Here is a 13,685-nt window from a genome sequence, read left to right as displayed (position 1 = left end):
ATTGCAAAGAAAAGCAGAACGATGACAAAAAGTCACTATATGATTTTCCAAATCCATTATTTAAATAGCTAAGCTTCCAACCTTAAAATTTTATCCACTTCTAATATTGCTGGTACCCAAGTTTTTTTTTTTTAATTCAAACTTAAAAGTTCTTGCAAAATCATATTAATAACCAGTAACAGTGTCTTCCCTGACTAACAGATCATAAGAAGGCCCAGTTATGAGATCAAATGGTTACTTAGTCAAACTTATATGGAAGCAAGTAATGCTGAATGACAGCAAAAGAACAAAATAACGAAATTAAAAAGGATACCTAAACTTGCAGAGTCTCCTCAAGACAGATGCTGAATATGTATCAATCTAATCAAAGCTTTAGGAAGTCAAGAAACTAAGCATTTCTTCCTCACTACTAAATCAAGCACTTAAACTCATCATCAAGAAACAAATCTTCTCCACCACAAGCATTTGAGAAACATAATATTTTCTCTCCTAGGGCACAATAAACTACACAAAGTAGATATAGATTTGGAAAGCTCCTTAATGAGTTGCTTGCATTCAGGTTATCTAGCTAGCAGGGAACTGATTAGTAAATCAGTCAGCATAAAACTCAAGTCTCAAGATAATAAAAGGAGTGGAATGAAGACAAGTACACTTGGTAATATAAACTCATATCAGCGCATTATATGGAAACAAACTATAAGCAAACACATGGATCATCAAAAAATTTCATAGGGCCATACACCTGAATTCAATTGACTAAACAGAGTCCGAGGATGATGATCCATATCTTCACTTTAGATATTAGAGATTTTTCACATTCAACTACCACATACATAAGGAGGAACCACTAGAGCAAAACATGACATGAATTTTGTATAACTTGTTCAAAAATTGTAATCAGTTCATCATAACGTTATTTCTAATACAAATTGAATTATTGAACAGAGATAGATTACCTATCAATATCATATATGTGAATTCAAGTAAGAACGTATTCATAAGAAATTCCAATTTATTGTGAGTTCAAAAATGCCTCTTTCTGTAGTCAGCCATCCTCTCCATCTCCAATAACTTAAGCCTCTAAACTGTAATCAAATCTTTCTTTTCACAATAAAATACAAGCAAAACAATTGCTAGAAGTAAAAGTAAAAAAATTTCGAATTGCGAGATCTCACTTTTTATCAGAATCAGAAGAAGCCCTATCTTGCTCCTTGGACTCTTTCTCCATGGCTTCTTTCTCCAATTCCGCGAGGGCTTGCTTCTCGGCGGCTTTCTCTGCGCGGAGGATGGGTTCGTAGTAATCGGAGTGGGCCTCCATACACTGCTTCAGCGCCGCCGTGACATTGACGCACTTCTCAACGATGTCCTCTTTGTTCTTCTCTGCTTCATCGACGCACTTCTCCCACTCGATGAACGATTCCCTGCAACCGCCACTTTTCATGAACAAGCAAAACCCGCACTCTCCTTCTTCCTCCTCTTCTTCTACTTCCCCTTCCTTTTCTTCATGGTGATCGAGATTTTGCTTTGCTTCGGGTTCAGAAGGGTCCGAACGAGGCTGATCCAACGGGAGAGTCTCCGGAGCTGGAAGATCCGGAGGGAGGAGCTGCTCAGGTTTGGGTTCAGGGTGGTCAGCTAGGGTTTGCTTCGCGGCGGCGGACATTGTGGGTGGCGGAGATTGGTGGTTGCGTTTTGGATGCTCTGCTTAAAACCTCCTAAAACCCTTTGTGTCTCTCCCTCTTCTCCTCTATAGTTAAACTCGATGCGGTAAACGGTAAACCAATTTGGCTTCGTCCAATTGTGAGTTCATATAACAATTTATTAATCAGCAAGTAAATTTTTAAATGAAATTCAAACAACAAATCAATACTCATATATTATAGCAAAGATGATGATAAGATTGAACTTGTTTTATTTTGGGAGGAGTTTAAGAATAATTTTAAATAGGATTATCTTTTTATTTAATTAATTTCTTGTTCTATTTATTTTATTTTTCTTTATTTAATTTATTTCAGTCACCAAAAAATTAAGATTAATATAAATAAATTCATAAGTTTTTTTTAATTTTTAATTTATGAATAGATATAATAATAATGTCTGATATAATTTTTAAAATTAAATTATAATTTTTTAAAAAATTATTTTAATACTTATAAAAATTAAAGGAATTTTTTTTATAATAAAAACATTTTTTATTATTTTCTCTTATAATAAATATTTTTAAAATTAAAAAATTAAATATAAAATAATTTATTTATAAATTATTTTTAATATAAATATTTATTATTTTAATGATTTTTTTTTAAATTAATTAAACTGTCTAATTAAATTAAACTTTAGTCCTTGACTTATCAGATTAAAAAATATTATAAATAACAAAAAAAATTCGATATAATTAATTTCATATAATAGTAATATTAATAATTAAAAATGATTAAATATTTTAATATATTTAATTAATTATCGTTTAAAAATTTTTAACTATTAATTTTATGTAAAGTTAGTAACTAAATTTTCGTTTTAGTCTTGTTGGAAACCATTTATTTCCAAGTTCGAACGTGTGAAGTTGACTATTCTATTTATTGGCGTAATTGACTTGAGTTTAGGAGGGCAGCAATTAAAAATGTTTCTTAAAAATAAACAGTTGTTTAATATAAAATAAGATTTCAAAAATTAATATATAGTCTGTTAAAGTTGCAGAGTGATAATTTAAATTGGTCTATAATATTTTGTATATTAAAAAATTCATTTTTTAACAAAAAATTAATAAATTGATCTGTATTTTTTAGATAAATTACTCCTTCAATCTTTAATTTTTTTTCTAAAAGATAGTATAGTTGAAGTATTAAATTGTTTAAAATTTTAAAAAATAATAACTAATCTATTCATCGTTAAAAATTAATGAGTTTGGAAAATTCTAAATTAATATTTGTGATGACTAAACATTATTAATATTGTAAAATTAATTTTGGATTAAATAATGATTAAAATAATTTTGCAATGCAAGTTTATATTTGGGCCGAAATAAAAAGAAAATGTTGTTAGCCCAATGTTAAATATTCAGCATTAATATAAAGTTAGTCTCTTATGGCTGAATGGGAGATATGTCACTTGAGCCAGAATGAATTTTATTGCTCCAACCCCAATTATAATCTATGCTAAGTGATCCAATACTTGATCCAAAAATCCATTAGAAAAGCAAATGTTACCATTTGCCTTGAGCTTCCAACGGAATCTATTTCTAGTGGAATTCAAATTTCACTAAAATGAACTTAATACTAGTATTAGAAACATGAAAGAGAGTGTCATTGATATGATTGATGGCATTGGAAACTACACGCTACTCAGGGAAGTAAAAGTAGGGGTGCACAAGACCCGGTTCGGCCCGAAGACCCGGACCGGGCCCGGTGACTTCGGGGCTAACTTGGCACGGCTTTGTTATGGCCCGGTCAGACCCGAGGTTTCAATAGATGACCCCGGTTATTTATTAAATCGGGTTCGGGCCAAGCTTCGGGTCACCCGGCCCCGGCCCGTTGGACCCGTGCGTGCAGTAAGAAAAAATAAAAAAAATATGCACTACACTATGTTTTATTGTTTCTTGGCTTTATGTTTAATGTCTACAATTTCATTCTTCAGGACTCAGGCTTCACATTTCACAGCCCAATAGCCCACAATATTCAGGGGTTAGGGCACACTGCATAGCATACAACACACTCTCTCAGTCTCTCTCACTCAAACCACTTCCCCTGAGGCGTAGCGCCGTAGCCCCAAGCCCCCAACAGCCAACGGAGAGCTTCCTCTTTCTCCACCAAGTTTGATCAACCACCACAACTGCATACAACACACTCTCTCAGTCTCTCTCACTCAAACCACTTCCCCTAAGGTGCAGCGCCGTAGCCCCAAGCCCCCAACGGCCAACGGAGAGCTTCCTCTTTCTCCACCAAGTTTGATCAACCACCACAACTGCTGATCGTCAAACACCGCGCGCACCAGTAACTCGCCTTTAATCATCTCTCAGAGACTTAGAGTTCTCACCAACGCAGTGCTCATCGCAAGACGCAGAGCAAGTAATTTATTTTTGCTAAAAATCATTGATTTTCATTTTTTCTTGCAACTACTGGCCTATTGAGTGCTAAATATTTCCCCTATTTTGTTTGTTTTGTTAATTTTTGGAAAGAACTAATGAAATCGTTGATATTTTTCTTGCTATAATTGGTTTGATTTTGAGAAAAACTAACAAAATTGATTTTTTGTGTTTAATTTTCTGGTTTGTATTTTGAATACTTCAATGATGAGAATTACGGGTTAGATGAAATAGGAAAAAGTTATTGATTAGAGATAGGAATTAACAATTGAGAGAAATTGGGAGTAGGAACAATAATTTGCAATTATAATTATTGGCTGCCTTAGCAAATTCTTGGAAGTAGGAAGTAGGAACAATAATTTTAGTTTTATAATTTGTACCACTAATAATTGTAATTGATCTCTTTCACTTAAAATTTGATTGTTATTTAAAAGTTGAATTTTCTGGTTTGTGCACTACTGCACTTTATGTTAGTAAATACTAAATACCAATCTTGGAAAGCCTTATAAGTTGTTTGTTTTTTGTGAGGGTACGAGTGGTCACAGATTTTATGCACAGATAGGGTACAAAAATTAAAAGATTGCAATGATGTTGTGCTGAAAAAGGTTCATTTAGAGAGATAAAAGTAATGATGCAGAAAATGCCAAACCATTTTGAAACCATGAATTCCACAGTTACTGGTTACTACCAACATACTTATGAATCTTTTTTATTTGTTTTATTTTTCTTTTTTGGATTAGTAAATTAAACATTTAATTCTTTTTGCATTTGTTATTGTTAAATGATGAGACTGAACAGTGAAGACTTGTTTAAGTATGCTCAGTTTTATTTAGATATATTGAATTTATGATAAGTTGTTTAAGTATGTTTAGTTTTTTTTAGATATATTGTTATATGAATCTTTTTTATGTTTAGATAAACACAAATGGGAGGAGGAGATCCTAGTTCTATTGCAGTCCAATGTAATGAGGACAACAAAGCTATGGACATAGAGCATGAGGTTGCTGCTAATGAGGGACAGCAGGCTAATGAGGGACAACAGGCTAAGGAGGTACAGCAGGCTAACGAGGGACAGCAAGCTAATGAGGGACAGCAGGCTACTCGCAAGGGAAAAAAGTCTTATGTTTGGACGCATTTTAAACAGCTTTCATTTAGCGAGACCAATGGAGAGCACAAGGCCAAATGTAATCACTGTCGAAAAGTATATCTATGTCATCCAACTAGACATGACACAAATTCTTTGAATAAACATTTGAAAATTTCTCACAAGTGGATATTTACAAAAGCAGGCAAAAATGGGACACTTCATGGTTATATGCCTAAGGTTGGTGAAGAAGGTGAAGCCGGCAAAACTTTCAAAGTCAATGGCTATAGCGTGGAAGATTGTAGGAAGGCAATGGCTGAGTTTATTATCCTTGATGAACACCCTTTTAACGTGGTCGAAGGGATTGGGTTTCGCAAAATGATTAATCGATTTGAGCCAAGATTCACTGTACCATCCAGGATGACAATGTCAAGAGATTGCTTTCAGCTTTATTTAGATGAGAAGAAAAAACTTAAAGCTTGGTTGGCAAAGTCATGTGCTCGAGTTTGTTTGACATCAGATTGTTGGACATCAAATCAAAATTTTAGCTACATGAGCCTAACTGCACATTTCGTTGATGACGAATGGAAGCTACAAAAGAGAATTCTCAACTTTTGCTTGATTGAGAACCACAAGGGAGAAACAATAAGGAGAGAAATTGAGACATGTTTGAGAGAGTGGGGAATTGAAAAGGTCTTCACAATCACATTAGACAATGCATATTCAAATGATGGGGCTATCACTTACCTTCAAAGAAAACTAGCTGCAAGGGGTGGATTGGTGTGCGGAGGAAAATATTTGCAAATGAGGTGTTGTGCTCATATTCTCAACTTGATAGTGAATGAAGGAATTAAAGAGCAACATGCCTCCATTGAAAGCATTCGGAATGCTGTTAGGTATGTTAGATCTTCTCCCCAAAGAATTAAAAAATTTAAAGAATGCATTGAGGCTGAGTTGATAGAGTCTAAAAGTCTTGTTTGTTTAGATGTTCCAACTAGATGGAATTCCACCTATCTAATGTTGGAACATGCTGAAAAATTTGAAAAAGCTTTTGATAGACTTTATGATCAAGAAACTGATTTTTTTAGATGGTTTGGAGAGGATAGTGGGGGTAAAAAGAAAGTTGGTCCACCCACGGCACTTGATTGGCAACATGCTAGGCTATTCATTGATTTTTTGAGAATCTTCTATGAGATTACTTTGTGTTTCTCATCTTCTTTACATGTTACTTCAAACAAATGCTTTCATGAAATTGCGTCTATAAATTCTCAACTAACATCTTGGAGCCACAACAATTCTGAATTATTGGGAACTTTGGCATGCTCTATGAAGGCTAAATACGATAAATATTGGGGACCAGTTGACAAGTTTAATCCTTTGATACTTGTTGCCGTTGTTTTAGATCCTCGATACAAACTTGATTATCTTTCTTGGTGTTTGGAGGATGTATATGATAAGGAAGTGGCTACTAGTATGACTAGTTTTGTGAAATTTACATTGGAGACATTGTACAAATTTTATTCAAAAGAAATTGTAGATGATAAAGTTTTTGATGATGGTGTCAGTTCCTCTAGAGCTGTTTTGGATGATAAAGACAGTAGTCAATTTAGTGCTAGGTGTGTTGCTGCAAATAGAGTGAATTTGTGGAAAAAACAAAAGAAGGAAAAAGCTAATGCAGATAGCAAATCTGATGTTGAGAAATATTTGGCCGAAGATCCTGTGGACATCGAAGATGAGAATTTTGATATATTGGCTTGGTGGAAATTAAATGGATCAAAATATAGAATTCTGTCTCCCATAACCCGTGATGTCTTTGGTATTCCAGTTTCAACTGTTGCATCTGAATCATGCTTTAGTACCGGTGGGCGTGTGGTTGATCTTTATCGTAGCTCTTTGTCACCAAAAATGGCAGAAGCTTTAATCTGCACTCAAAGTTGGTTGTATCCTTCTAAGCAGATATTTGAAGAACTTGAGATTGATCAATTTGACAGTAGTGACAAGATTGTTAATGGTATATTTACTTTATGATGTCTTTACTTTTTTTATTATTTAATTTAATTCATATGATGATCTTAAGAGACTAATTTTTATGTTTTGCAGATGTTACTAACACATCCACACAACAAGAATCAAGTTCACAACCTTGAGAGCAAGCTACCAATCAAATGAATTTTATTCTGTAGTTGTTTGCTACTTAATAGTTTGTTGTTATTGGTTGGTATGACACTATAAATTATTATTATTATTATTATGTTAATTTTGTGTTGGTTGTTAACTTTGTTTTAATTGTCTTTTTGAATTTTGAATGTTTAGTGTGTAATTGACATAATTATTATTATGAAACTTTAAATTATTATTATTAGATTCTAAATTATTATTATGTGAATGTTACAATGTTATGGAATAATTATTTTCCAAAATTTAGAGGTTCAAAAAATATAGAATCTAATTTTTGGTGATGTCGTGATAAAGTTGATCAAGACCCGGCTTAAGTGTGGCCCGAAAGTAACACGATTTCATCGGGTTTAGGGCCGAGTTAGGGTCTCATAAACAGACCCGGTCATTATTTAGGGTCGGGTTCGGGTCACGGCGAACCCGGCTTCACCCGGCCCCATGTGCACCCCTAAGTAAAAGCAACTTTTTCAATTGAATTGTTTAACTCATTTAATTACTTTCCTCTCAAACTCTATTTTCTCTCTCATTTCTTTCTTTCTTTCGGTCAATACCCAAGAAACCATAAAAGCAAAAATGAGCTATCAAAAGAAAGGAAGAGCAAGTATGAAGACCATCATGATGATGGCAAGAAAACATATCAAAATAAAAGTATGTTGTGGCTGAGATTTTCACCAAAAATGGTAAGATTTTGTGAGGTAATCTCGAGATCTTCATACCAAAAAGAAAGAAGAAGATTCGGCCAGCAAGGAGGAGATCCTTGGAGGCATGGCTTGTCTCTGATTCTGCTTAACCACCACAGGAAAGTAGCTAGAGTGGGAAAGTGATGGAAGAGGCAGAGATTGGAACAGATGAAGTCATCATCATCATGAAGCATCAAGGGCCAGAAACCCATCTTGAAGAGCAAGCCAAGGATGGAGAGCTCGGATTGATGAAGAGTGATGACCAAGGAAGAACTAGAGGTATTTGCATGTTGGGTTTTGCATGGGTTACCTCCTCTCTCTCTTTGGCCGAACCGGTTTTGTGTGAAGGAAAAGAAGTTAAACTTGGTTTCTGTTTCAACTGTGAAGGCTTCTCCTCTTCTATAAAAAGGGTGAACAGTCACGGTTTGATTCAAGGAGTTAGAAGTAAGCAGTGAGAGTGCAAGGCACAAAAGTCTCATGGCTACCTAAGCTTATAGATTTTCTTCTCCTTCAATATATTCTGTTTTGTATTTTTCTGTTTAATTTTGTCATGTCTTGAGTCTCATGAAAAAAGGCAAACAGTGAGGTTTGTATGAAAAAGTCATAGAGCAAAAAAAGACAGAGAGTGCAAAATTAAAAGAAAAAGTCATAGATATCCTTAGAGTTCCTTTGAACGTCTATGTTGTGTTTCATGATTCTGTTGGAATCTCCTTGTAAGTTGGGTTAGCACTTTACAGTTTGTAATCAGGTTGATTATAGTGAAATTCCATCATTGTTGTGATGGAGACTGGATGTAGGCTGCATTGCACTTAGCAGCTGAACCAGGATATGTCTGGGTGTAATTTTCTCTCTCTACTACTCCATTTCTGTTTCTGCTGCACAGGAGCTAAAACCAAAAATATCTCGTGCCAAGTGACGAGACAAAAATAAAAGTCTCGTGGCTAGGGACGAGACAAAAATAGAAAAATCTCCTCAAAGACCAGAAAGTGTAATCAAGCAAAAAGGGAGCTAAGATTCAACCCCCCTTCTCTTAGCCATTGAAACCATCAATTGGTATCAGAGCTTGGTCTCAAAGAGATCAAGCTTTGCAGCTTGGAGAAAAGATCCTCATGGCAGAAAGCAGTGGATCAAATCTGGTGTCCTATAACCTTACAGAAGGACATTTAAGCAACAAACCGCCTCTTTTCAATGGAAAAAGCTATATCTATTGGAAGGAGAGAATGAAGATCTTTGTGCAAGCAGTAAACTACAGACTATGGAAGATTATCCTGGAGGGTCCTTAATTTCCAATCAACACAACTGCTGAAGGAGTAGTCACTCTTAAGCCTGAAGTAAGCTGGACCGAAGAAGATAGAAAGAAAGTAGAGCTAAATGCCAAAGCTGTAAATCTGCTCAACTGTGCTATCAGCTTCGAGGAATTCTGACGGGTGTCACGATGCACAACAGCAAAGGAAATCTGGGACAAACTGCAAATCACTCATGAAGGAACCACCATTGTAAAGAAGACTCAGATAGACATGTTAAACAGGGAGTATGAAATGTTTGCAATGAAGGAAGGAGAATCCATTGATGAACTGTTCGAACGGTTCAATACCATCATTGTTGACTTGGATGCTATGGGAATAACACATTCCGATTCCATGCTTGTGAGAAGAGTGCTGAGATGTCTCACTAAAGAGTGGAAAACAAAAGCTTTAATTATTTCTGAGAGCAGTAGTCTTGATTCCATGACATTTGATGATTTGAGAGGAAACCTTCTTGCTTTTGAAAACACTTATTTAAAAAAAGAGTCAAAAAAGAAAGGAATTGCTTTTTCTTCTGTAACTAATCCCCTGGATGATGAATCCAGTGATAACTCCTCTGAAAATGAATTTGTGTTGTTTGCCAAAAAATTCAGAAAAATGGTGAAGTTCAAAGGCAAAGGCAGCAGCTTAAGAAAAATGAAGAAATACTTTAGCAAAGTAACTTGTTACAACTGCAAGAAAATGGGACACTTCAAATCTGACTGTCCCAAGTTAAAGAAGGAGGAGAAGCAAAAAAGGGGGAAGAAGAAGGGTCTGATGGCATCATGAGAAGACTTGGAAAATGACTCAGACAGTGATGAAGAATCTGAGACCAAGTCACAGCAGTGTCTCATAGCAAATCATATAGATCAGGTATGCCTAGCATCCAAGAGGAAAGAAAACATGTGGTACATGGATAGCGGATGCTCTAGGCATATGAGCGGAAAGATAACCTTCTTCATAAAGCTTGATGAATATGATGGAGGACTTGTCACTTTCGATGATGATGGTAAAGGAAAGATAGTGGCCGTTGGAAAGTTGTTAAAAGCTTTTCATCTTGTATAAATGATGTTCTTCATGTAAATGGTTTGAAACATAATTTACTTAGTGTAAGTCAATTGTGTGATTTACGATTTGAAGTGATTTTTAGAAAATTTGTGTGTTTGGTTGTTTGTGAAAAAACTGGGGATATTCTTTTTGAAGCTAAAAGATACAACAATATGTATGGATTAACTCTTGAGGACTTGAAAGAACAAAATATAACATATTTTACATCTCTTGAATCTGAAAAATGGCTATGGCATAGAAAGTTGGGTCATGCTAGCATGTACCAAATTTCTAAGCTAGTAAAGAAAAATCTGGTTAGAGGAATTCCTAAAATCAAATTTGATAAGAATCTTACTTGTGATGCTTGTCAATTAGGCAAACAAGTTAAATCCTCTTTTAAACCAAAAGATGGAATTTCAACTAAAAGGCCATTAGAGATGTTACACATTGATCTTTTTGGTCCAACAAGAATACAAAGTCTAGGAGGTAAACAATATGGTTTGGTAGTGGTAGATGATTACTCTAGATTTGGTTGGGTACTTTTTCTTACTCATAAAAATGATGCTTTCCATGCTTTCTCAACCCTTTGCAAGAAAGTTCAAAATAAAAAAGATATAACAGTGGCTCATTTGAGAAGTGATCACGGAAAAGAATTTGAAAACCAAGACTTTGAAAAATTCTGTGATGACTTTGGAATTACTCATAATTTTTTATGCCCTAGAACACCTCAACAAAATAGGGTTGTTGAAAGAAAGAATAGAAGCCTTCAAGAAATGACTAGGGCTATGTTATGTGAGAATGAGGTTCCTAAATTTCTATGGGCTGAAGCCGTAAATACGACATGCTATATTTTGAATAGGACAATAATTAGAAAATGGTTGAAAAGAACTCCTTATGAGCTATGAAAAGGAACCCCTCCAAATCTTAAGTACTTTCATGTTTTTTGATGCAAATGTTTTGTGCTTAATAACAAAGAAAATCTTGGCAAGTTTGATCCAAAATCTTATGAAGGAATGTTTTTTGGATACTCTACCACTAGCAAGGCCTATAGGATTTATCTCAAAGAACATAAAACCATAGAGAAATCTATACATGTTACTTTTTGTGATTCTAATTTAATTTCCAGTATTGTGATAGATAATGATTCAGATTGTGAAGAAGCTGGAACAAGCAAAGAGAATCCCAAGTCTGTCCAAAATGAAGAATCTGCCAGTCCAGTTTTGTCTCGTCAGAATGGAGGAGACATTTCCATTTTGTCTCCTGAGCCAGCAAGAGAAATTGAAACAGTGAGATCCACAGAAGCTCATCAAAGCTCAACATCTCAAATGAAGCCTAGAGAATGGAAGTCTATGAGGGGTTATCCTCATGAGTTTATCATTGGAGATCCCTCTCAAGGTGTGACAACAAGATCCTCAACCAAAAGACAATCCGAACCAAGCAATCTTGCACTCTTGTCACAAATGGAGCCCAACAATGTCAAACAAGCTCTTGAAGATCCATCATGGATCAAAGCCATGCAAGAAAAGCTTACTCAATTCGATAAGAATGAGGTTTGGACACTAGTACCTCATCCGGATGGTAAGAAAGTTACGGGTACTAAATGGGTGTTTAAAAATAAACTTGGTGAGGATGGACAAGTTGTTCGTAACAAGGATAGATTAGTGGCCCAAGGTTACGATCAAGAAGAGGGTATAGATTTTTATGAGTCTTTTGCTCTGGTAGCTAGAATGGAAGCAATTAGGTTGCTTCTTGCCTATGCTGCCCATAAGGGTTTCAAAATATTTCAAATGGATGTTAAATGTGCTTTTTTTAATGGCTTTATTGATAGAGAAGTGTATGTGGCTCAACCCCCCAGTTTTGAACATAAAGATTTTTCAAATCATGTTTTCAAATTATTAAAGGCCCTCTATGGCCTTAGGCAAGCTCCAAGAGCTTGGTATGAAAGGCTTAGTGCCTTCTTATTGGAAAATAAATTTTAAAGGGGTACCACGGATACAACTTTATTCATTAAAGCATCTAATGATGATATACTTCTAGTTCAAGTTTATGTGGATGATATTATGTTTGGATCGGCCAATGAGTCCTTGTGTGAAGAGTTTGGAAAACTCATGACTAGTGAGTTTGAGATGAGTGTAATGGGAGAGCTAACTTTCTTTCTTGGCCTCCAAATTAAACAAACTTCTAGTGGTATTTTTATTCACCAAGGAAAGTATGCTAAAGAATTAATCAAAAAGTTTGGCCTAGAAAATTCCAAACCAATGGGAACTCCAATGCATCCAAATACTAAGCTTGAAAAAGATGATAGTGGGAAGGATGTGGATGAAACAAGGTATAGAAGAATGATTGGTTCACTAATGTATCTTACATCCTCTAGACCGGATATTGTTCAAAGTGTGGGTGTATGTTTAAGATTTCAATCTCACCCAAAAGAATCCCATCTTTCGGCTATTAAGCGCATCATTAGATATATTAAGGGAACTAGTGATTATGGCTTGTGGTATCCAAAATCTGATGATTTTTGTGCAGTAGGGTTTTGTGATGCAAATTATGCGGGAGATAGAGTGGATAGAAGGAGCACCTCCGGCATGTGTTGCTTTCTTGGAAGCTCACTCAACATGTGGTCAAGCAAAAAACAAGCCACAGTAGCTCTATCTACAGCTGAAGCTGAATATATATCCGCTTATGCATGTTGTCACAATTAATTTGGTTAAAAATGCAGTTGGAAGATTACAAATTAAAGATCAATAGCATACCATTATTTTTTGATAACACGAGTGCTATAAATATTTCAAAAAAATCCTGTTTTGCACTCAAGAACAAAGCACATTGAGATCAAATATCATTTTATTAGAGAACATGTGCAAAAAGGTACTATTGATATTCAATTTGTAAAATCTGAAGATCAACTTGCTGACATTTTTACAAAACCCCTCTGTAAAGACAGATTCTATTCATTAAGAAAAAGCTTGGGAATGATTGATCTTGTTTCTGTTGAAAATTTGTGAAATTTTGATTCTGTTCAGTTTTGTCTCGTAGGAATGGACGAGATAAAAATAAAAGCATGTTGGAGAGGCTGTGATCAAGGGAGAAGCTGCGCAGAACTTATTTTTCATGGGCCTCACAAAATCTTATTGACCCACCATGATCGTTTTGTTAGTTTTTCATCTTTTGAAAATCAAAATCTTTTGTGGTCTCATCAAATCTAGTTGAAAGAGGCATAGTGTCAAATCAAATCTTTTCTTTCAACTAATCCCTTGATTTAATGAAACCACTTTTTCAAATTCTTGGAAATCTCCTGGTTATTAACTGTGCTCTTAATGGTTATTAACTTCCTT

General features: G+C 35.0%; 2 protein-coding genes across 3 annotated transcripts; one reads left to right on the top strand and one right to left on the bottom strand.

Moving 5' to 3' along the window:
* Positions 1-848: 848 nt before the first annotated feature.
* On the bottom strand, positions 849-1,780 carry LOC130969810 (uncharacterized). Of its 2 annotated transcripts, none has more exons than XM_057895701.1 (2): positions 1,176-1,780; positions 849-1,097 (listed from the first exon to the last, which is right to left on the bottom strand). In XM_057895701.1, exons 1-2 carry the CDS (start codon positions 1,658-1,660, stop codon positions 1,073-1,075), a joined length of 510 nt encoding a protein of 169 aa, XP_057751684.1. In that variant the 5' UTR covers positions 1,661-1,780; the 3' UTR covers positions 849-1,072. The 2 variants fall into 2 exon arrangements, with proteins under 2 accessions (XP_057751684.1, XP_057751685.1); XM_057895702.1 differs by having other exon boundaries at positions 849-1,085.
* A 3,226-nt stretch (positions 1,781-5,006) lies between these two features.
* Positions 5,007-13,429, top strand: LOC130967179 (zinc finger BED domain-containing protein RICESLEEPER 1-like). The gene is made up of 3 exons (XM_057891997.1): positions 5,007-7,176; positions 11,488-11,928; positions 13,374-13,429. The coding sequence occupies exons 1-3, from the start codon at positions 5,007-5,009 to the stop codon at positions 13,427-13,429; spliced, it is 2,667 nt and encodes an 888-aa protein (XP_057747980.1).
* The last annotated feature ends 256 nt before the right edge of the window (positions 13,430-13,685 follow it).

The sequence above is a fragment of the Arachis stenosperma genome, chromosome 3 (assembly GCF_014773155.1).
Source record: "Arachis stenosperma cultivar V10309 chromosome 3, arast.V10309.gnm1.PFL2, whole genome shotgun sequence".
NCBI lineage: Eukaryota > Viridiplantae > Streptophyta > Magnoliopsida > Fabales > Fabaceae > Arachis > Arachis stenosperma.
The sequence above is the reverse complement of the archived record's forward strand: the minus strand, read 5'-3'. Positions and strand labels throughout refer to the sequence as shown.

Coding starts and splice junctions, on each gene's coding strand:
- LOC130969810 (XM_057895701.1), bottom strand. CDS start 1,660: ATGTCCGCCGCCGCGAAGCAAACCCTAGCTGACCACCCTGAACCCAAA. Junction 1,098..1,175: donor TCTTCTGATTCTGATAAAAA/GTGAGATCTCGC, acceptor GTGAAAAGAAAG/ATTTGATTACAGTTTAGAGG.
- LOC130967179 (XM_057891997.1), top strand. CDS start 5,007: ATGGGAGGAGGAGATCCTAGTTCTATTGCAGTCCAATGTAATGAGGAC. Junction 7,177..11,487: donor TAGTGACAAGATTGTTAATG/GTATATTTACTT, acceptor GTATTGTGATAG/ATAATGATTCAGATTGTGAA. Junction 11,929..13,373: donor ACTAGTACCTCATCCGGATG/GTAAGAAAGTTA, acceptor GATTCTGTTCAG/TTTTGTCTCGTAGGAATGGA.